This window comes from Anopheles moucheti, chromosome 3, assembly GCF_943734755.1.
Source record: "Anopheles moucheti chromosome 3, idAnoMoucSN_F20_07, whole genome shotgun sequence".
Taxonomy (NCBI): Eukaryota; Metazoa; Arthropoda; class Insecta; order Diptera; family Culicidae; genus Anopheles; species Anopheles moucheti.
Genome location: NC_069141.1, coordinates 45,758,044 through 45,781,447, shown reverse-complemented (window position 1 = coordinate 45,781,447; position 23,404 = coordinate 45,758,044). Strand labels below are relative to the sequence as shown.

The 23,404-nt window shown below is 38.0% G+C and overlaps 2 protein-coding genes across 2 annotated transcripts; one reads left to right on the top strand and one right to left on the bottom strand.

Annotated features, from left to right (window-relative positions):
• Window positions 1–454: 454 nt before the first annotated feature.
• Window positions 455–6,865, top strand: LOC128300641 (protein vav). Its single transcript, XM_053036769.1, has 13 exons — window positions 455–909; window positions 1,032–1,210; window positions 1,784–1,858; window positions 3,254–3,356; window positions 3,530–3,904; window positions 4,173–4,292; window positions 4,363–4,479; window positions 4,572–4,748; window positions 4,818–5,020; window positions 5,114–5,488; window positions 5,597–5,749; window positions 5,817–5,985; window positions 6,063–6,865. Exons 1-13 carry the CDS (start codon window positions 670–672, stop codon window positions 6,114–6,116), a joined length of 2,340 nt encoding a protein of 779 aa, XP_052892729.1. The 5' UTR covers window positions 455–669; the 3' UTR covers window positions 6,117–6,865.
• A 1,823-nt stretch (window positions 6,866–8,688) lies between these two features.
• Window positions 8,689–23,036, bottom strand: LOC128300688 (protein Wnt-5). The gene is made up of 9 exons (XM_053036843.1): window positions 22,855–23,036; window positions 17,837–19,883; window positions 17,487–17,571; window positions 13,202–13,382; window positions 11,805–12,060; window positions 11,379–11,558; window positions 10,890–10,992; window positions 9,978–10,145; window positions 8,689–9,866 (listed from the first exon to the last, which is right to left on the bottom strand). The coding sequence occupies exons 1-9, from the start codon at window positions 23,022–23,024 to the stop codon at window positions 9,679–9,681; spliced, it is 3,378 nt and encodes a 1,125-aa protein (XP_052892803.1). The 5' UTR covers window positions 23,025–23,036; the 3' UTR covers window positions 8,689–9,678.
• Window positions 23,037–23,404: the final 368 nt, after the last annotated feature.

The window sequence follows — 23,404 nt, the reverse complement described above, 5'->3', positions numbered from 1 at the left end:
GTTTTAAATATATGTTACTAATGATTTTTCTCAACATACTTTTTGCGGAACTAGTGTGACAACACTGGGATCTGTGATAAGAAGATTTGTTATTATTTTTCCTCAGCTGATGCAGCGAAATGCTGAAACTTCAACGAAATGTCAGTTTGACTTGGTTGCCAAACAATCTTGCCTAAAGCTATTTTCCACTCTCAAATTCATATATCAGCAGCGCTGTGCACCATATTTCATTACAAAGGTGAAAAATAGGAAACACCATGATTTTTTAATGTTTTGGAAAATCAAAAGAAAACAGTTCAAAAAAACAGTGATTTCTTTCACAAAATATTTTGTCTGCGTAGATCCGAATGTTATCTATCATCATACATGGCCGATGGCTGCTCTTGTGTGCAAAGCAAAACAACAAAACGCAGCCATCAAGAAGAAGATCGCAAAAAACAAGCAGAAACAAATGGGAATGTGAACCATATCGCTCTCCCATCCATAACATTATGGATTTTACTAATCTACATCTAAAGTAGTGCGTTGTTTACATTTTGTTGAGTTTTCCTTACACAATCTTCTTCCCCGTCGGGTATTTCAACAGCGCTGTGAAAGTGCTCAGCCTTGATATCCTAACATATCTGGGCGTGGGCGAAAAAAAATTACGGTGCTTCTTTTCCTCCAGTGATGGCCACAGTTACCGTCGCATCTAACACCATGGCCGATGAGTTGTGGCGTGATTGCGCGGCCTGGCTAACCCGCTGCAACATCATTCCCAATGACCACCGTGCTAATCATCCGGATTCGGATATCAAGGTTCTCGCCACCATTCTCCGCGATGGGGTGCTGCTGTGTAATTTAGCCAATCTGTTTGATCCATCGTCATTCGACAGAAAAGATTTTAATAGGAAGCCCCAGATGGCTCACGTATGTATTGTTCCAGCCTTATAATGAAGATATATTTGCATACTCAACTCAAAATGCATATTTTCTGTAAATATATTCCATTGCAAGTGTATATACATAAATATACAAACCATTTTTTTTAGTTTCTTTGCATACAAAACATAAAACTTTTCCTGGAAGCATGTAAAACAAACTTCGGGCTGAAGGAATCTGATTTGTTCGAACCAACGATGTTATATGACCTAACCAACTTTCATCGGGTGCTCTTAACTCTCTCGAAATTGTCTACATGCAGAAAAGTGCAAACTACACACAGCATATCGTAAGTCTATACCAATTCCCAATGCTAGTATTAGCAATGGTCTATGTAATAATTTAGACCAAATTTCGTACTGAGTGACTGATTTAAAATGCACAGGCAGTCCTGAGCGAGATACGCTGTTATAGCGAACCACTATAACCCGGTAAAATCCACGTAAGTCGAATCGTGGAGCAATTCCGTCAATACTTCAAAATCACAGAGTCAACTTCCTTCTCTACACTTAATTTAATCAAAAAATTCGGCAACCTTTTTAAGGAATACATTAAGATCAAATAAAAACAAATGTTTTATATGACAAAGGTATTTTCGACCAATTTTTCACCTTTTTGCTCAGATGTTGTGCTATAAACTAACTCAGCTGACAAATTTCCAAAAACCGCGTGTCTCCGAATCCGCGTATTGCAGGAACTGTCTGTATTCGTTTGCGTACATGCATAATCTATGTGTGATACTTTTGATAACATTATTGTGTCAGCAACGCAATCAGCAAGGACTATACAGACCAACAATATATTATATGCAACTTCAAGACATTTAACTAAATTTATCACATATATTTGATTTGCTTTCCAGTGGTTTCGCTGCGCACTCGGTACAGACAGAAAGAACCAGTTTAGACGATGATATCTACAAAGATTTGCATGCAAGGTAGGTAGAAAACTCGTTAAACTTACTTTCCATTACACATGCATGTGTAATATAACAATAAAATTATATCAAATTGATTGCAAAGCTTGTGCTAAGCTTGGCATGACGAATGGTTATGTCTAATCATAACTGGTCACAACTAGATGTAATTGTTTATCACGCAGCCGGATTCTCATATATTCGGAATTTGTTACGGGGCAAGGAGTATGTGATTTGGTACCGGTCCTATCGTGTGAAAAATGGACACCACTACCTTCCACAAATATATTAATGTCTACGGTTTATGAAACAAACAAGATATGTGAACTGCGTATTACATATAGTGGTTATATATATATATTTGGCCTACGTAAGGTCATACATACTCTAGTAACCTATATTTTTATCGTAGCAGATTGTTTTCCATCCAAAGTTAGCACATTAATGTTTTGTCCGTTTCTTTGTTTTCATACAACATTAGCCAAAATTTGTTGGATTCGGAACTAGGATGTGATAATAAAGAGGTCGTGTTAATTAATGGTTCGCTTCCTTGCTGCTATCAAGGTTTGAAACATATGGAGATGTGATAAAATTTAATTTAGTAAAATAATAACTATTTTCATTTTATTTACCCCTGTAAAACATCTACTTTTGGAAACTGTAATGCAACAGAAAGTACGTTCTACGATCATTACAACGAATTAACGAATTATCCGGATTGTTGTGCGCACGACGAGGAAAAAATTTACGAAGATCTTTGCTATGTAACATTTTCGTCAACTTTGCCACAGGTTAGCAAAGAAATATATGATACTGTAGTACGTTTTGATACAATACTATGACCGGTAGCACTGTAACCACACAGCTGTGTGCCCATGTACCGTTTTTTTTATTTTTATTTTTTTCATTTTTAAATGTTTATCTTGACATAAGTCCAAGTGATTGTGGCAAGTCCAAGGGATTTTTAATAGAAATAAAATTATGACCAACCGCAAAAGATTTTCTCGCCAAACAGAAATTGACAAAAGTCTGTGTATTTACATTTTGTCGTATAAAATCCTTTTGGCTTGTTATGAACGGAACGTATTGTTATACCTTAATCTCAATGTTGTTGCACATCAAACAATAGTGTTACCGATTGCGATCGTAGTTTTTGTTATATTGAGCTTTGTTTGTTATAAACGATGCGAAAATGCATTTTATCTATTCAACCTATTCAAATAAAATATGTTTGAAAAGCATTAATGATATACACAACCAGACATCTGATTTTATCATCTTATAAAATAGTTGATTAGACATTATTTTCTATTACTTTGGTTCGCAAATTATTGTCATACTTGTTTTGTTATTTTATCTTTCTATTATTGTGCGCTTATTGTACCATGCGTTGCATTCCGCATCGACAACACGTAGTACATCCAATCCAGTAGAATATTGCAGTCACGATGAGCATGATATGAAAGTAGAAGAAGTCTACCAGGATTTATGCTCGATACAGAATGCTACGCGAAATCAGGTACGGTTTTTTTTCGTTTTAAAATTGTTTTGATACATTAATTGATAAAGGAAACAAACTTAACCTTTTTTGTTATATCTTCTAATGATAAGTGTAGTAATATGTAACACGTTGAAATTTAACTAGACTGGAAGTGTGTGTAATAATTTTTAATTTTATTTAACTTGCAACAGTTAGCTTCATCGACTAACAACTTGGAGCAACGTGATTTCGTAATCAAGGAATTGCTCGATACGGAGAAAAATTATCTGGAAGCTTTGAACGCATTAAAATACGTTTTTATGCAGCCCCTCGAGAAACTACTCTCCAAAGAAGAGATACGTGCAATTTTCCCTTGCATAAGGGAGCTGGTAGAAATTCATAACAAATTTCTAGATCGACTGCATGAGGCTGTCTGCCCGGGTTCCAAGCTCAAGCTCAGCACAACGTTCCTGGAATTCAGAGAACCATTTTTAATTTACGGCGAATACTGTTCCAGTATGACCAGCGCGGTCGAAACATTACGAGAAGTGTGTAAAAAATCTAACACTGTCGAGCAGACCGTTTTGGTAAGTAGATTCCGTTCTTCATTGTTTTTCTTAGAGTTAATATCGTAGCTTAAATATGAAAATAAGCGATAAGAAAGAAAACCTACTGGCAACCTAATAAGCGAATTATTTCAAAACACAAGTCAAACACATTTGGAATTAATTGCTACTACAAAACACTTGTACTACAAAACATAGCAAAACAGTTTATGCATTCATTTGTTTATTAGTATTGTTTAAAACGTTTCTTTAATCAAATGTTTGTACATTGTATAATTATTTCTTTTAGCAAAGCCAAAAAGAACATAGCGATGGAAGATTGCAGCTTCGAGATATATTGTCTGTTCCGATGCAACGGATTTTAAAGTATCATTTATTGTTAGATAAACTTGTACAAGAAACAGTGCCAGTGAGTTTATCGCATATAAGCCATATTTACGAATGATGTTGCTCAATTGCTTAATTATGACCTTTTTTAGACACATGACGATTTTCGTGGATTAGAAAGGGCCAAAGAAGCAATGGTAGATGTTGCACAGTATTCCAATGAAGTGAAGCGAGACTCGGAACATCTTATAGTAATACAAAAAGTTAAGGTTTGTATGCCATGCCCTAATATAAAAGTGAATGGAAAGGGACGTGTTTAAAAATGTATTGCTTTTCGTTTGGTTTAATTCAAACAATACAGGAAAGTATTTCAGATCTGAACTTACCAAATGGCAACAATCTCGAACAGTACGGTCGATTACTTCTCGATGGAGATCTTAATATAAAAGCACATGAAGATCAAAAAATGAAACATCGATATGCTTTCGTGTTCGAAAAAGTGATGATACTTGTGAAAAATTCTAATACTAAGATTGGGGTAAGATTTTACTGTAGCCATACGCCGCACGCAAGGATAATGTCCATCTAATGCTGCTTTTCTTTACAGGAAGCCCAGTATTCTTTTCGAGAAGCACACAATTTGCTCGATTATAGGATAGAGATACTAAACTCTCGTCGTACTTTGGGTCGCGATGGACGTTTAAAATATTCACTGCTGTTAGCACGCAAAACCCAAGCGACTGCTTTTACACTCTATATGAAAACTGAAGAAGAACGTGAAAAATGGAAAAGAGCTTTCGAAACAGCAATGTGAGATATAGCCCTAATGTACAAATGTTAAGTGTAAGCTACGATTTAATGAACATATTACTTTTCCACATTTATGTATATTCGAAAACGCAGGGAAACATTAGAACCCGTGGGATGTAAGAATACGGATCACAAATTTTTAATACACACCTTTGATACACCCGTCATCTGCCGCCATTGCTCCAAGTTCCTGAAAGGAAAAATACACCAAGGTTATCGTTGCAAGGTATGCGAAATAATAGTACACCGAGGTTGCATTTCATCAACTGGTCGATGCAAACAATTGCAACAAACACCGCCCCCGGTATGTGATCGTTTGCTTTCGGAATTCAATTGGTTCGTGGGTACCATGAATCGGGATTCAGCTACACAGCGGCTAGAAAACAAAAAGATTGGAACCTATCTGCTACGCGTCCGTCCGCAAGGTGCCTCCCATGAAAGTGAAACCATATATGCGCTTAGTCTGAAGTAAGTAACTCCCATCTTTATCATTTGCTTTTGCAGTTGTTCATTGTTGTTTTTATTAAAACGATCGTTATTTCGTTTTACGAATGTGGTTTTGTTACTATTTTACAGAACTGACAAGAAAATAATTAAACACATGAAAATTTATCAGAAGAAAGAACCCCAAAACGTGTTTTATTATCTATCGACAAGGAGATATTTCAAAACCATAATCGAGCTGGTTTCATTTTACGAACGAAATGACTTGGGAGAAAACTTTGCTGGGTAAATAGCTATTTCCAGTATTTCCTTGTAGATGGTGTTTAACTGTATTGTTTATCGTCAATTTCAGCTTAAATCAACTCCTGCAATGGCCTTTCAAAGAAGAGATAGTAATTGCTGTTTATGATTTTGCCCCCAATGAGCTGAACCAGTTACCAATGCGACAAGGTTGCCAGGTAATTGTAATCGGCAAAGAAGGAGACAGCAAAGGTTGGTGGCGCGGCAAAACTTTGGAAAAGGTAATATACAGTTGCATTAAACTGTTTTTTAATTACAATATATGGTTACTATATTTTCCAAGTTAATTTTATTTAAGGTTGGATTTTTCCCCAAAGAATATGTACGGCCAGCCGTAATCGGTGAGGTATAGAGGATCTATTAAAAAGCAAACATTGTCGTAAACGTATTCCACTTTTGCTTTACATCGAATATAATGAAATGGAAACCTCCTCCATGTTCACTGTATGGTAGGAGAAATGTTGAATAATTGAATTACATTCAAGAAGTTGTTTTAAGCTATATCAGTATGTTAATAGAAAAAAATAACAACTTTCGACGTAATTGTAGAAAATGCAACAATAACAAAAACATATACAACAGGCTGCTGCGGATAATGCCATTACAATGAAAGGTTAACAAGGAAGTTCTATTCCTCGTACGGTTGTCAGTTCATCAGGCAGGATTTTAATTTTAAATGGGTGATTTTAAACATATTTTAAATATGACGCAGAACCGATAACACTGGAAAGGAGACACACAATGTGCTTTCACAAATGAGTAGAGTTGAAAATGTAAAACATTGCATAAAATATAATAATGTGTGTATGTGTATATGTGCTTTTACTGTTTGATGTGCATAAAAAAAACAAAACAGAAAAGTTTCATGAAAGCAAAAACTGCAAAAAGAAATATAACTTACTAAATCCGACTTTCAAGTTGGATGTCCAAATTTTGGTCGAATGTTATACGCAAAAGAAACGTATATATTAAACCGTAAAATAGTTGTTACTAATGGATATCGTTTATCAGTGAGCGCAAACACGCTGATTGTTTTTTAAAATAAATTTTGTCTAGGTGGAATGATTGTTCATGTACCCAGAATATACACGTTGTATTACATGGTGTCTTGACATAATTTTATAAGCATCCGAACATTTAAATCCCAATAACGATTTAATCGATACTACTCTCTTTCCTATTCGGCAAAGTATTAATTTGTTATTTATTCTTATTATTGTTTGCCTTGCTAGTTATGCAAATGCAAACTTAGGACTAAACTAATCTTAGATACTAAAGCTAAATCAGGAGTACAAAGCATCCGAGCATAAATTTCTAGGGCGTAGGAGTAGACACAGGGAACAAAAGGAAGAAAGTGAAAAGGTGAAATCAAATAGGTCAGCAAAATTATAAAAAAGGCTCAAGCTAATAAACAGGATTCATCACTATCATAAAGCGTGCGGCACATAGGAAGAATAAATGAAACTCGGGAATGGATAGATCAGTTGGGAACTTAGAGAGGGATGGAGGAGAATAAGGTTGGCGTATTTAACAACACACTTTGGTATCATGTCTTTTACTTGAAACTTAATCGTAACCATTACTTACGAATTAAACATTGTCTCATCATTGTACTAATATTTCCTTTTCCAATTCTCAATGGTTAATGTGACTAAAAGTACGATAGTTAAAAAAATTTTAAATGGCCTAAGACTAAATGTAAAAACGCCATACTGTAGTCTAGTTAGGAACATCCTTCAGTTTTGTTCGATCATTTGGTGCCCTGATACAGCGACATGGGTGAATAGATTAGAATCTCTTCAACGAAACTGTTCCCGATACGCCATTGCTAAATAAAACTGATCTCTTCTGAACTGAACTGAATTACTTAAAAGTGATGTGCGTCGAACCTTTTGATTTGAGTCTGCAGAGATCATATGTGATGAGCTGGGTTAGTGGATACTAAAGGATAGATTAGTGATGGATAGATGTTGAATATATTACTACTAATATGTAGGATATATTATTATAGCCATAGTTATTACATTTGGTTCAGAGAAAAAAGCAGAGGTAGCAGCAGAAGGTATTGTAATTAAAGAGACGAATACAATCAAGTGTAGAATACAATGTGACAAACCCAGACTTCTATCAGCCTACTAAATGAAATGGAGTGTATATTAGTAACAAGGTTTACTGTTTTGTTATTTAATACGAAGAATCCCGCCAGAAAACTGCTGGAATGGTCTGGCTTCCAGGATTACTAGGATTACTATTGTCGTTCGTCAATAAAACACTAGCAAATGTGATGGCCCTAATGTTCTCTTGCTATCATGTAACGTTACTGTGTTGTCAATAACTGTATGATATTGTCTACTTTCTTACATACCGGCGCTACAACCTATTACTCTCTTCTTGCTATAAATTAGAAATAGAATTGCTTTATAGAAATTCTATAAACCGCTTACGGTCGAGCGTCGTCATTAGCCAATCCATTATCCCGCTCTTTGTGGCGGACACATCAACGCCATCACTCCATTTCAATTTGGCCCTACCACGCCTTCTCTATCCTTGTGGACGACCAAAAAGGAATTTATGAGCTGGGATGTCCGGTGTCATTCTCATGACATAAACAGAACACCGTAGCTTGACGGGTCTAATCCGCTGTATGACAGTGAGTTTGTCGAACAACTCGTAGAGATCGTCATTGTAGCGGCTCCTGAGATCGTCATTGTAGCGGGTCTAAAAACATTGTGCGCCTCTTCCGCTCATACGCCGCTAAGAGGGTTTCATCAGTTTCGGACAAAGTTTATGTCTATGCTGTTCTTCGCAACAGCTTCGTTTTGAATATAGAAGTTTTCATTAAACTATACACCATATTGTCATATTTCAATATTTAACATTAAGGTTACAAGTAGATTTTCCGAAGATTTTTCCGTATTATGATTTTTATTGCTTCTTTGCTCATGCTTACGGCTGTAACATGTTTGGAATGAAAAGTACAATAATAATTCATTAAAAGTGCTCCTTTGCTTATATCACTTAAATAGGCAGGTTATTCATTCATTCGTAGCTAATAAGAGTATCCAGCACACGCCTGCGAATCTTCAAGCAAGCAAATACTGAAGAAATAAGAACCTCCGAGCAGCTACTCCACTTTCGCGCTTCCGGAAAATCTATCCCATAGCGGGCCTCAAGTTTTACAAAATCTGTGAAATCTACACGACAGTTGTTGCTTAAATAGATTAAATGTTAAAAAGCTAGTTTGACCGTGCTCGAGCTTCAATCTCTGCTACTAAAACTTTAATATCTACAGTAGAATTTGTTACATGTTGACGAGACACGAAATAGAAGAAAATTATCAAGTGTCGATGGATCATCGTTCTGCAAGTTCATGAGTTAGTTATTGCCAAATGTTGCGCTGCTCATAATATCAATACCAATTCCATCGAGAATCTTACCTTAGCATATTAAATTAATGCATTAAGTAAAACTGTACCTAATAATACTGTGTGTTTGTTTTTGCTTTAGAAATATTCTTAACACGCACTGAAATAACTGATATTTACAACTGACTATCATGCACCGGCAGTAGCTAATGGAGAATGAATCGGGACTGGGTTACTCACTGTCGTTCAGTTTGAAGCATGTGTGGTAAGAAACGTGTAACAAGCCTCACGGAATGTAGGAATGCAAATAATATTGTCGGCTTTGTGTAGTCAGTCTGAGACAATTTGTCTCTATTGTGTTCCGGTGACCTGTTATCAAACTTTTCACGGTTCGATTGTACTAATCTAACGATAAAACCTACATGGAGAGGATTTATATACCTGAATAACGAGTATACTTTTGTTCTGCGCGAATGATCCATAACCTTCGATTCATTTCACACTAGAGCTTCTGCAAATTTCGCATTCGTGTTTTTTTGTTTTATTCTATTATTTACACGTGTATTCTTCGATGCTTCTTGTGCAGACTTCACATTTTACCTGGCAACACCACTGAAATTTACAATTACAGCGTTCCTTCACGATAATCTTCTTTGTGTTATAACCTCTGCCGCAGCATAGTATGGAGCATCCATCCAGCCCAGAGGAAGTCTTATTACACACCCGACCATGTGTTCCTATGATATGAAATATATAAAGAAACATTATACAGCTCATTACGAAATGATATAATGGATTATGACCGAATGGCAGCTATATAATGATAATACTATATTAAAACTATTTACCTTGCCACATGAGCTGTCGATTGACCCGACACCAATCTGGACTCTCGTCGAGATAGATGAGATCTAAAGCAGATGGTATTTTGTAGCGTGGATCTTTTACCTGCAATCGACCACGTTTGTTTACTTTAACCTGCGTTGCTTCGTCGTACTTTTCCCTCAAAAAGTCGCCTTTTAAGAAATAAAAATAACGATACATTATTGGCATCATTTCACTGACAACTACGAGTAAATCAATATTTACAGCAATAGTGAAAAGAGGCTACGATATGTGAATATGGACTGAATGTTACGATATTTTAAACTCGTAACAAGATTAGCATTTCAACATGGAGGGTAAAACATAAAACATAAAATATAAGATAATATAACATATAACATAATCTACAATAATAGCGAGTTTCGAAATAAGGTTATTTCACTTATTCATATAAGATTATCCTGGTCAAACCCTGATCTTGACAATGACCACGTTTGTTGTTTGTGACATAGCTCTCTCTAAAACATTTGAAAAAACCTAATAAACAACTAGCTTGAAAACTCGCTTCGTTGAAATCGCAACTATAGGAAAAATTATTGTTCCAACATGTTTTTTTCAGTTGCAAATTATATGGGCTTGGAAACATATTTTTTTCAATTGAACAATTTATTTTTTCGAGTCTCGGATGATACGATACCTCAGTTTTGGTTACCACAATGTTTATGCATCTACTTTAAAAAAATGCTTCAAAGATTGAAAGTGAAAAAAAAATATCTCTCCTTGCGTTCACTGTGGAATGTTGTCCGAAAAAGTCATTTATTTGAAGTGTGTAAGATTAATTTTTATTATTACTATTTCATTCAACGAATTATTTTATTGTTTTATTTATTGCATCTTAACATAAAAGAGATCAATAATATTCGATTGCAACCTACCTATTTCTCTGATCGATGTTAGCTGCTGCCAACAGGTGATCAAACTGCATGAACCCGACACTCCATGACATTTGCAGATGATGCGTGATTTTTTAATAACGGCCTAGACAATGATGGACAAAAAAATCACAATATTACATTTCTACAGTTTAAAGTCAATCGACAATCCCCACAACGATCACACCGCATCAATAGGATAAGGGTAATGTTATCTTCTTCTTTTTCTAATCCCTTTCAAATTATATCACATTTTTTTGAGCACAAGAAAATAGTGAACAACCAAATTTGTAATCATGTTGCCGGCTCCATTCTTTTTGTGGGATCGGAATAAATCGTATTAGTTTAGTGCTACGAGCTACGGGCCCTATTTCTAGTTGAATAACCAACGTATCCTTTCACACTCTCACACACACACACAGACACACACACCCCTTCCAAGCCGTTAACTGTGTAGCCAATATAAGGGAAGTCCATTTGTGTTTTGCTTACCCTACGACCAGCTTCATTATTATGCAAATTCATCAGGGCTCGTGCCTTGGCTGACGCACTAAACTGTACGCCGTTGAGCGTTTTCTCGGGTTTTCGGAATATCTTTTTCAATTTATCATAAATGTTGACGTTTTTCAGGTTGAATACCTCGGAGTTGGTGATTTCCTTGTTAATCCGTTCCTAATCATAATCACAAAAGATGAGAAGAAAAGAGGAAAACAAACCATGAGAAATGCATGAGATCTTCAAACACCACCCGGACCCGGTTGGCCCTGGCACATCACCACAGTGGAATGGAATGAACGACAGTGCTATCGCTCAACAAGGGCCATGGCCAAAAACCTCCACAGCATCATCGGAGTGTGGGAAGCTAACTCTGCTTTATTGCGAGATAAGCAAACTCTTAGCACCTATATATGCTTTTACCTGTAGGTCGCTGATTTCCTTCGGATTAAGATTCGAGTTGGCGATCTCTTTCGCTATTTTGTCCTGCAGCTTTTCTAGGTCCTCCGGTCGAAGAATCGTGTCCGTCTCGTTCAGCATTACGCCCGCTTTGGTGGTATCGTTTAGTGCGTCCAACAGACGTTCGATTATTTTCGGATACTTGGCCGGAATGGATACCAGGCCACGTGTGCCCCGTTTTTTCTCCTTCTCACGAATGTCGATGAAAGTTTGCGTAAATCTAACGCGCGTAATGAGTCAGAATTTGATAAGGGAAAACAAGAAAGCATACCATTAGCGTCAAATAATACAGCTACTCTGGCGAAGAAACTGGAGCGTTCGCAAAATGACAGATGAATTGCAATTTGTAATGCTACTGTACGCCTTACCAGTCGGGAATCAGCAAGGCGCAAGTTCTCGCTTAAAAACTATGTACGCCACTTACGGTGAAAAATATCCTAAATGTGTACTGTAGCGTAATGGAAATGATTGGGTTTCTTTTGTTGTTGTTGTTATCGAATAAATCAGAGCCGATTATGTTTAACTTGACAAATCTCGACGATAAATGCACCTAATTTTTATTCTACGGCCAAAACGTGTACGTGAGAAACGTGTTTTGCAAGCAATGTGTGTTGTCACTTTGCTAGGGAAGAAAAACAATGTTTACAGTAAAATACGTAACTAAATGAGGTTATATCAAGTATAAAATAATAATCAAATTTGATCCGCACTATTTAGTAGTATTACTACTAAAACCATGGAGTAGTATTTAGTAGTACTGTCACATGAACTTTCATAGTTATTACATTTGAGAAAATTGCTATATGAGAAGTAGCCCCTTTGAATAGATCCGACTGAATGTTCAAAGTGCTGAACGGATTCCATGCGGCACAGATTACCCTAGCCCTTAAAAGACTTCCCTGTTGACCAGCTGCCAAAAATTGACCTTAATCGCCCACAATTAGCAACAACTCATCCCAGTTGTTCTGCGAAGTGGTCACGAGCATGAAGAAAAACACCCAGAGCGGTGTTTAGAAACACGTTTCACAAGATCAAACCTCTCGTACACTATCATTATGACAAGCATATGTAAATCCCTGCCAAAAAGATAATACAGGCACATATGCACACACGCTGCTGTTTTCGACGTCGAGTGTCATCGTGTGTTTTTGAAATATGGTGCGTCATAAGCATAAACCAAACTGGGTGTTCCTCGATTTCAGATCTTTCGCAGGCCTACAGCAAGGGTGTTACAAAATAACGACTAAACGTGCACCTCTTGCATGAGAATATTACATGCATAATAACCACTCTCGTCGAGTTCGCACTGCCCCAGTGCCAAGAACAGATCCGTGCGATTTGTACATTTAGCTTGTACTCACTTGTAACCATATTCCATATCATCGCCACATCCGCCCCAGGTCCAGTCTTCGTTGAGCTTAGAGGGTCGGCTGCTTCGGGAACATCCACAGGAAGCTAGTTGGCCATCACGGCAAGCCCGTGCAATAAAACTAGACGCTGCAGCCGCGGCCATTGCATACACGAACGCCATCTCTGGAGATCCTGAAAAATGGTATATCACATGGATGGAAAATGGTTACCATTTTTACTTGTCATCCACATTTTGTAAACCACAATGCTTTAAAGGTCAGTTTTAACACATTTCTCAATTGGTGAGAGGTAGCATAAAAAAAAATTAAAATCGATGTTACATATATCGTACATTCATAATATTTTTACGGTCTCAAAGAGAACTTACTATTTTTTTTACTATAACAAATAACATAAGAAGACAAATCCTGTAATTTGATCTTATTAAAAATGTTTCTAAAATAATATTAACTTCAGTATCTCTTTTAACTATTCAATGTACATATTAAACACTTTGTAAAACAATATCTTTCCTTCTACTAATCTTAGAACTACAAAGTAAAGGTTATTGAACCAATTTCGTATATACGTTACTAAACTTCCAATCCCAAAAAGGAATAATACGATTATAATTTATTCGGGTCTCCCTGAGAATGGACGAATGGGTTAGGAAAGTAGAATAATTATATATAGTAAACCATAAACCAAGCTAGTAGATCGTCAAGTCAAAAAGAGAAAGAACGGCTGAAGTTGCAGTGTGACTCTACGTAACATCTGTGTACAGTATATAATCATTGTTCATTTCACCGTTATCAGCTGGATGTCATTTAAATTAATTTTAAATTAATAGACAATTAAACCGTTCATTAAACTGCTAATACGTGCGTTATCGTTGGTCTTCCTTTGTGATCCTTCTCCGCATACACTCCACACAAAAAAAGCTCATTTCAGGTCGTCTTCAAAACCCTTATGTTTTCCCCGGGTTCAAATGTAGCTGATAACATTTAGCTTTACATTTTATAGATCATTGGCTTTATTGCCCGCCTGGAATGTGGTTGCAAACATAGATATTATGCAATAAAAAACGATACAAAACATCAGAATGTTGTGTTGCCGCTGTGTTGTGTGAATGTAAAAGATTCACCTGACTACACGTTTCTCACAATCATCTCAATCCTATTTATGACTGCGCAATTTGTAATATCCATCACATTTTTATGAGCACATCATTTTGTCTTGATTTCAACACATTTATCATAAATGTTCTTACCATCATCGGGTGCTAATCAAATTGTAATGCTCTATTTGATTTGTTAAAACATGATACACAAACCTCGGTACTGAGCCAAATCTGATTAACACTAAACTCGCGCGAGCAGGGACAAGCGGTACTACGGAAATTCAAATCAAATTCTAAAAACAGAAGGGTAGTCGACTTTCATCCTTGCTCCTTTAAGCAGAACTTCATCAACCTCTCCAAAACACTATGAATTTCGTAAGCGAACCCAAGCAAGTCAACTGTTATTGTAATATTTGTGAGTAAATCTTTTGTAAGCGTAATGAAGTTCATCTCATTTTCGTAACGAACGGGAGCCGTTTTCCGGTTGGATGGTTGGCTGCTTGGAGTGATATGCCATGGTTCGGATTTTCTTTCCTTTACATTGTTTGTTTCTACCGCAGCCCCGAGCTTTTGCCTTTTGCGTTCAGTCGCATCATTCTTTTGCTTTTCCACAATATTATCCTTGTACGAGAACGCACCACAATGGGGTGGGTGGGCTTGGAGGAATGAAACGGTCCGTGGTGGCCGAAGCGCGGTCTTCCAAGGAATTCATTAAATTTGCATTATTCTATGAAATAGCAATGATGCTTCTTTATTAACCGTACTTTGTGTATGGGCGTCTCAATTGGCATTTGCCATAATGTTAGCCACATATTGAAGTAAATAAGCAAAACAAAACACGTTATATGCTTTTCGATACGAGAGCAGTATATTGTTGAACTGTTGCAAAACAAACCACATTTCAAACATTTTCAAACACTTAGACTCACATTAGAAACTGCACAATGTTTACTTTTGCCATCGTAAAATTATATGTGTTTTTCCAAATTAAAAGAATTTAAAATTCATTTGGATCCAATTAAACATTGAACTTTTTCAGTAAAAAAAACTCATGCACAGGGCTTTATTGTACAACCAAAAACCTTTTCATACCTTGCGTTCGGGGGGTTCTCTGTGGCTCGTATCTTATTAATTGAATATTATAGTATCTAACCCAGACCTCATTAAAATTTGTAATGAATCTCCGAACCAAGAACAAGTCTGCGTCTAGTGCAAAGCCGCAGAAGATTACAAGAGCCGAAAAAACAACCATCAGGAAAACAGGTGGTTGGGTTAAGCATAAGCTAGCGAAAGACGAACTTTCTTCATCATTCCACAAGTAAATTTAAATATACAAAACCGGCGGCATCTGTATCTGCCTTATCCAAGGGTAGACGAAGCTAATAGGGGCGTTTCCTTTCTTCTGCGCTGAAGGTGAAATATCATCAAAAATGAAGAAAAATAACTTTGTAAAAACCCGCACAATTACCAGAAGCCTTTACACTTCAATATCGTTTGAATCACAACGAATCACAGGCTGCATCCCTTTGGGGAATGGAAACGGACACTGAATGCTCATGACAACGTGATTTCGTTACTAATTGACCACCTGTTGCAATGGCTCGAACCTGTATCGTACGTACTCTTTGTGTACATCTTACATCCGAAGGATACGAGATATTGCTTTCTATCGTCTGTACACTTTAGATGTAAACGAAACAACGAGACATACGATCAAGGAACAGTTAGTGAAATGTACGTGAAACATTTGTACGAATGTGATTCGCTGCGAACAAAAAACATTTTACATTACAACGCCTCCTTCGCACAACACACCAAGCGAACAAAACGCCAGTGCAGCGAGTGCTGCCGCAGCTTAAAACGTCACATCAGTTATGCATGCACCCTTTTTTCGCCGGATCATTTTTAGACACAAAACACTAACAATGGCTTTGTGCCTACCGCACGCATGTACGACACGGCACATGGGGCACTGCAGAATCATTTTTACTGTGTTATCAATTGCTTACAACAACGAAGGGTGTCCCTAATTTTGCACCGCTAGTCCGTTACCTAGAACATCCAGGCTATGCCCGTGGTCATGGACAGGCAACAACAGGCGGCAAGGCATTGCAACTTTAGGCCCTGGTCACGCCATTTCATGCGTAGAAAATTGGAAATTGGTTACGGACTTGTTCTAGAAACGAACAAATGGGACACCGGGTGTCCCATGTTCATATTTTTCCTGGGTAGTTTTCTTCTGGTAATGTAGCGTAACATCCATGTAGGTTCGTCGTACTTAGTGGTAACTTTGGTGTTGTGTTTTTTCTCTCCCTCATGGGTGGTCGTGGACCACCAGCAATCGCCGGTATATGTTTTGTTCTTTTGTACACGCATTTTGATAGCCATTGCATCAACAAATGATTTTAGTTTATAGCCAGACCATGCAATATGTTATATTAAAGATAATAAAATACTACAAACATTACTCGATGAAACAATACATCTGCAACATTAAATAATAATACACACACGTACACGGACAATGCTTAACTTTCGTGAGATAATGATGTGGTGCACGATGAAGCGAAGTCTATGCCATTTAAATGTGGGCCTAACTTAAGTAAATTTAATATGCAGTTTAGATTCTCGGTTTATATTCCACCTTGCTTCGAATGCTGTCTTCTTTTGAGCTGGTTTTACTGATACTACAAATGAAGGCTTAAAAATGCAGAAAGGACATAAATCAAAGCTAATAGTTAAGGAAACAGCAGCACTCATGCCCCGTTCCTGGAGACAGTCATTCTAGTTGCACACAACTGCCTAGCCAGTACCACGCTGCATACCTGACTAGGATAAGGATATCTTACAATTGCTCTTTGCGATTAAAAAAAAATCGATGAAATGAATTTCAGCAGCAGTGCTATTTGCTTTTCATCTTCATCACACCATGGCCATCCATGTTCAATAAGACTGAAACACTTCTACGCAGGTGTTCTATAGGAATCTGTGGGTTCCTTTTGCTGTCGGATTGCAGACCTTGTGTAAACGCTAATGTTACCTCATCCGTGGTACGTTTTGTTTCAATTACTTTCCTTTTCATTGCGCTTTTGTTGCACACGAACGAACAGTTATTGTGTGCCGAACCAGAAATCGATTGCCTAAGCTTAAACGTTGTACTGTTGTTTGTGACTTACCTATATTTGATATGGGTCCAAATACGGTATCATCATTCACGATGCTGCAATTCCACCTTCGGTTCCGGAACTGATGTTTGCATTCCTTCAACGATAGCGAAAAACGGGTTGAGCACGGTTAGAGTACAGAACAAGATAGCAAATTGCAACAAGCCCATCTACAATCTACGCTCTACACTGATGCATTCTTAAGCTAACCACTTTCACAGCATTTTCATCATCTTTTGCTTCCCTTAAATACACACACACACACACACACACACACAGTCGCGTCGTGGAAGGTAAAGGATCGGCATTCGTTTTCAAACTGCATTCCTTTTTCTTCGGAGATACCCAGCTCAAATGCTCACCTGTATGGCTGCCCGTGCTCCACGACTGATTGCTGGCATAATGCTCGTGTGCTGAGCGCACAGTTTCTGTTGTCCGCCACTTAGCGCGCTGAGCGTGTAGCATAGATCCGGATTCAAATCCAAAATATCTTTCTCATTGCCATCCGCTGATAAAGTCCGATTACGGTAATTGTGACTTCTATTGTTGCTGTTCTCACCGGATCCTTCACTCGTGAGCTGGTCCATTGTGCCGGCTAACGACTCCATCGAACCTGCGGCCGCCACCATACGGCTCTCGTACCGTCCATCCCGGCCAATCTGGCCATGCAGTCGTCCGGTGGAAGCGTACAGTTGTTGTTGTTTGCTGGCTGCCTGCTGCAATACCCCACCGTTCTCGTTGCGCCGCACGCGAGAGGATGAAGGAGACCGCTTCCGGCTTCCGGTGGAACGTCCTGGCTTGGTGGGTCGCATACCACCCATCTCTTGTCGGTGCGCGTCACTACTGCTGGTACGCTCGATATCATACATTTGTAGTACCGTAGCGTCGTCGTTCAATATTACCGTTTTTGGCTGTTCTTTTGACCCATTGAGTTTGATGGTTTGCTTCCCTCCTCGACGCTTACCATTTTTACGTTGTTTCTTTTTCCCATCCCGCTTCGCTGCGGTCGGTTTAGCTGATGACGTTCCGTTTAACTTCGGTCCATTCATATTCCACCGCTGCGCTTCGATCTCGACCGATGCAGCACGGTTTGGGAATCCTTTTCCTATATTCGTCGAGCTGCTTGTTTTCACATGCGGAGTTGTAAGAACCGTTTGATTGTTTCTAGCATTGCCCAGTATGCCACCCTCCGGGTTAGGCCCGCTCTTGCTGCTACCAGATGTCGTTGATTTATGTCCAAACTTTCTAACAACATTTTTTTCCCTCGTTTCGCGCATTCGGGAAAACGGTGGACCATTCTCGACCTGCGATATAGCCGTCATCTTAGCGCTATCGGCAGCAGCAGCACGATTGGCAGATTCGTTCAAGTTGTTCTCCTTATCGGTGACAGCTTCACTTGTTTGATCGTTTTGCAAAAATACTTGCGGCACTATAGTGATTTTTTCCGCCTTGAACGCCTGTAGGGCCTCCTCTTTTTTGTCCGACATTATGTCGTGCGAGTCCGGGAATGCTTTCTTTGGCACATTGATCGAGGAGGAGATCTGCGGCCGGACCAACGATCGATTGTTTGTGGCATTTGTGTCCCCTTTCGTGCTTTGGCCGCGCAACGACGGTGCAAAGTTTCGATACTCCTTCACGTCCTTTGGGGAAGATCCAGCTGCTGCCATCGATAAATGATGCGGTGAAACTGTTGCCGGCGTAGTGGTTGCTGTCGTCTGTCCGGTTCGTTCGGTTCCGTTTTTCTGCAGCGAGGGAAATACTACAAATTTGCTTTGGAAGTTTTTATCGGATTGAGTCAGATTTTGTAACATCAATATATGCCGCTTCAGATCGTCGATATTGGTGGACGAACCATGGAATACGGATGAAGTTTTCTCCTTTTCGTTCGTGGACGTTTTCAGTGCTAGTGGAATGATGTACTTGCGCTCTTTTTTACCATTTCCTCCGCCTCCATCATCGTCCGAAATCATATGATCTCCAGAACCTAGCACACTCGGTATGTGAGGTTTGTTCCTCATGGACAATATGGGTCGAGCTCCGTGCTCACCGTCATTGCCGTTGCTTTTCTCAAAGTGGTTCACAAACGACGGGGCTACGGTGGTGAGGAAGGTTATTGAAACGTTGCCACTGCTGAACGCACTCTCGGCGCTGAAGACTGGTGGCGCAGCAGGTGGTGAGTTAGTGCTGCCGACAGTACCTATCCTACCACCGGCCCCTTTGGGTGCGAACGTATCTTTCTTTGTGTTTTTATTATCAGCATTACCGTCGATCGGTCGGATGAAGTGATCGAGGTTATGTACGGATTTAAGCTTGTTCCGTATGTCTGTAAGATTCAACAGCACGCTATTGTTGGATAGCACCTCCTGTTCCGTTCGGAATACAATAAAAGGAGACTTGATTCCCAAGGATCTGAAAAAACAGTAGATAAAACCACATTTTAATTGAAAATTGAAATAAAATTATACCTATTAATAGTAAGTTTCTCCCCGTAAGCGGAATTTATGCCATTTCGTTAAAATGTACGGTATCAATTTCATCGAGTTGCGCAATATAGGTTTGTGGCTGTGCTGGCGTGCAAATAATATAAAATATACCACATTTAACGATGATCTAATAGAACAAAAATCTTTATCCCATAGGTTTTTTATCTAGTTTTATGGATACTAAGATATTAAAAACGTATTAGTTTCCACAATTAAACCATAGTATATTGCTACGATCCTAAACAAGATCTGCTTGCGTAAATGCATAATTGTGAATCTATTGAAATACTTAACAGAAATATGTTCATAAAAAATATCATAAAATATTCCTTTTTACATTCTATTCAGCCTATAGGAGAACCTATCAGTATGTAACACAAATTCAATTTTAATTGGTTATTTTCTCTCTGCAAATCTACCAGATATTGTTTTTCGTAACAATATTACAGTGGGTTGTTTACTGCTTCTGGCATTTCGCCAAAGGATGCAAAATAGGATTAAATTAGATTATTTTTTGTGTTATTTCGGTTTCTTAGGTTTCCTCCAATTTACGTATAGCAAATAAAAATTATCCACGTTGTGCATATTTGAAATAAATTATTTAAATGAATTACAACCCACTCGCTGGAGTATCTTGCCGTTGTGTTTACACCTCATTACAATTAAAATGATGAACAATACGAAGAGTTATTAAATTTATTTTGTCGTTTTCTTCTGGACAATTTTGTTCGTGATTCGGTTGTTATTCACACCATACATTGATCGATTATGATATTTTCATATCATCTGGGAAGATAGTTTCTGTCGTTGTTACCACTCTTGTTGTTTCTTGATGTTAGTGTGTATTTTTAATTCCTTGCTCTCTAAATGCGCATATATTATTTGATATTGTTGTGTTGTTGTGTATTTGTTAATAGTGCAGTGTACAATTTGATGGAACCCCTTTTTGTAACTTAAGGGCTCGCCTATCGCCGTATACGTAGAACCTATTCCATCGTAGGGATGTAGGGATTCATCATCAACCCGTTGCAGAACGCATTGTATCACGATTTTACCATACAAACTTACGGAAGCGCTTGAGAAAAAGCAGTCGACCCGTAAAAAGGTTTTCGTGCGAAGCTGATTTAAATCCACCCGGAATATCGTCATCTCGCCAGCTGTTGCCAGGGTTGCTTTCAGAAGCCTTTTGTCTGTATCAAGCCAAAGAAAGCGGATTACCGATATCATATTGCCGAGTGAAACTGATGGCTGTAACGAGCCACTCCTTCCTGCCTTGCCGAAAATATTACTACGCTTCGGCACTCTGGGTCTCTCGACTAGGGGAAGAAGTCAACAATGTAAGGATTGTACGTGGCTACATTCACACACTAAGCACGCTGCTTGCCGTACCACGTATCCCGTGAGGTAAGCTAATCCTTAATAGCAGATAATTATTGGCGTTATATGAATTTTGTCGTTGTTGTTTTGCTTGGAAACCATTGCGCATTGTTTTGCAAAGCGATTCGGGATTTTTTAGAGATCGCACGTTGAATAATTGTAATGTTTTTGAAACGACTTGACGAAATAAATGATTGTAAACGCATTCAAACCTAACTTTATACAGTATCTTATGGCGTAAAGAACGTTTACGTTTGCCGTTGTCGTCGGAAAGAAACTTTGTCAAGTCGTTGCTATTCCGCACGGTGGATTAAATTAACTTCATTTATCGTGTGCGAGCCATTCTTTACACCCAATTTATATCACTTTCTTCATTCGTCTTACTGTTGCGCTTAGAGACAGAGAAGATCAGGAAGCGCACTTCTAACACCTCTGCACTTTTTAAGCCAAATCTGCCATACAATCATCAAGGCATAGCACGAACTCGGAATGTTGAAAATGCATGTGTAATCGTCACAACATCCTCCCATGGACATTGTCCATGATTCACAAAAATTTTACAAATCGTCTTTAGATGAACTTAAAGTGGCTATTAAACTAAAGCAGTAAAGAGTCGTACAAACGAACCATACAGTTAAGAACATCAAAATATGATAGCATTAATTAATTAAACAGAAAAAATGGTCAATATTTACTGTTTTATTAACTATTAGAATGGTTCATAGGTTCAATGGTTCAACATAGGTTCATTGTATCGTTTTACAAATGCAATTTAAATGTATCTAGTTTAATATCTTGCACAACTTTTTATTTGGACAACATTACGGTAATGATATATTTTTTTTATTTCTTCAAGAACGACCAGGCCGTATTGCTACGGCAATGATAACTCTTGTTGTAAATTAAGATTTTGAAGTATTGGTCAAGGAGTTGAATTTAAATTTCTGTGTGTCAAACATGTGAAACCATTACTTTTTGTTACGATTTGGATGCATTGTAAATTAGATAGCACCTTACTATAAACGATGTTAATATTTTTTATATTGAATTGATTCTCTTTGCTTATCAACTAGACAAAAATTGCTCTTAAGGACTGCAAAGTAAATTAAAATATTAATATTTCCAAATACAACTGCTCATACACATACAGATTAATTATTTTTGGATATTGCTACTTTTTGCGTTTATTCGTAAACCATACGTGCATACGCAAACAATTGTATTGCAATCAATATGTAGATTATTTTGAAAGTTCATTTGTAAGTGGATTGTCCAAACAACTAAACAATAAACAATTATGTCCGTTCAACTGTTTCATTGCATCTAGCTGGACTGCACGGGTAGTTTATAAAACAGAAGAAATTTAGTCACAACTTGTACTGCTTGAACAATGTTTCTGTAAATAGTTCCACATACTTGAACACGTAGTGGGCGGTGGTTAAGAATGGAGCCAGCTTAAAATTCTCGGTCGCGTGAAAACTTTCGAAAATAATAAACCTACTCTGGACTGTTTCACTTACATCCAAGTCGGAATTCCTTGTCCTAGTGCAACACCCAACACACTGGTGCTACTGGCCGTGCCGAGGATGAATGTAGCAATCCAAAGAAAAATAATCCAACTGTGGCTACTGTCAATGCCAGCGGCCATCATAGTTGCTTTTTTGGTTGATGATTTTCCCGTTTTACACATTTTGCTTTGCACAGTTATTTGACACTAGTTTCTGGATCACACCAAAGCCATTTGCGTAGCTACTCCGAATACGAATACACTTACACCAGTTTGGATGCGTTAAATAAACAAACAAATCTGTTTCGAATTTTCACGGTTTCACTTTCTAGGCACGTCTCTGTACACAAACACAGTGCATAAGCTAAAGTATCACACGAAACTATTGATTTTATTTTTATTCAATGCTGATTTGCTTTCTGGCAACGCTACTTCCGATGCTAACACATTTCACCCTTGAGAGTACGAAAGATGCAAAGATCATTCGCGATGTTCACGTGAAGGAACAGCGGTTTTAGTTGGTACAGATGTAATATCATAACCATGGACGATGATCTTTGCCC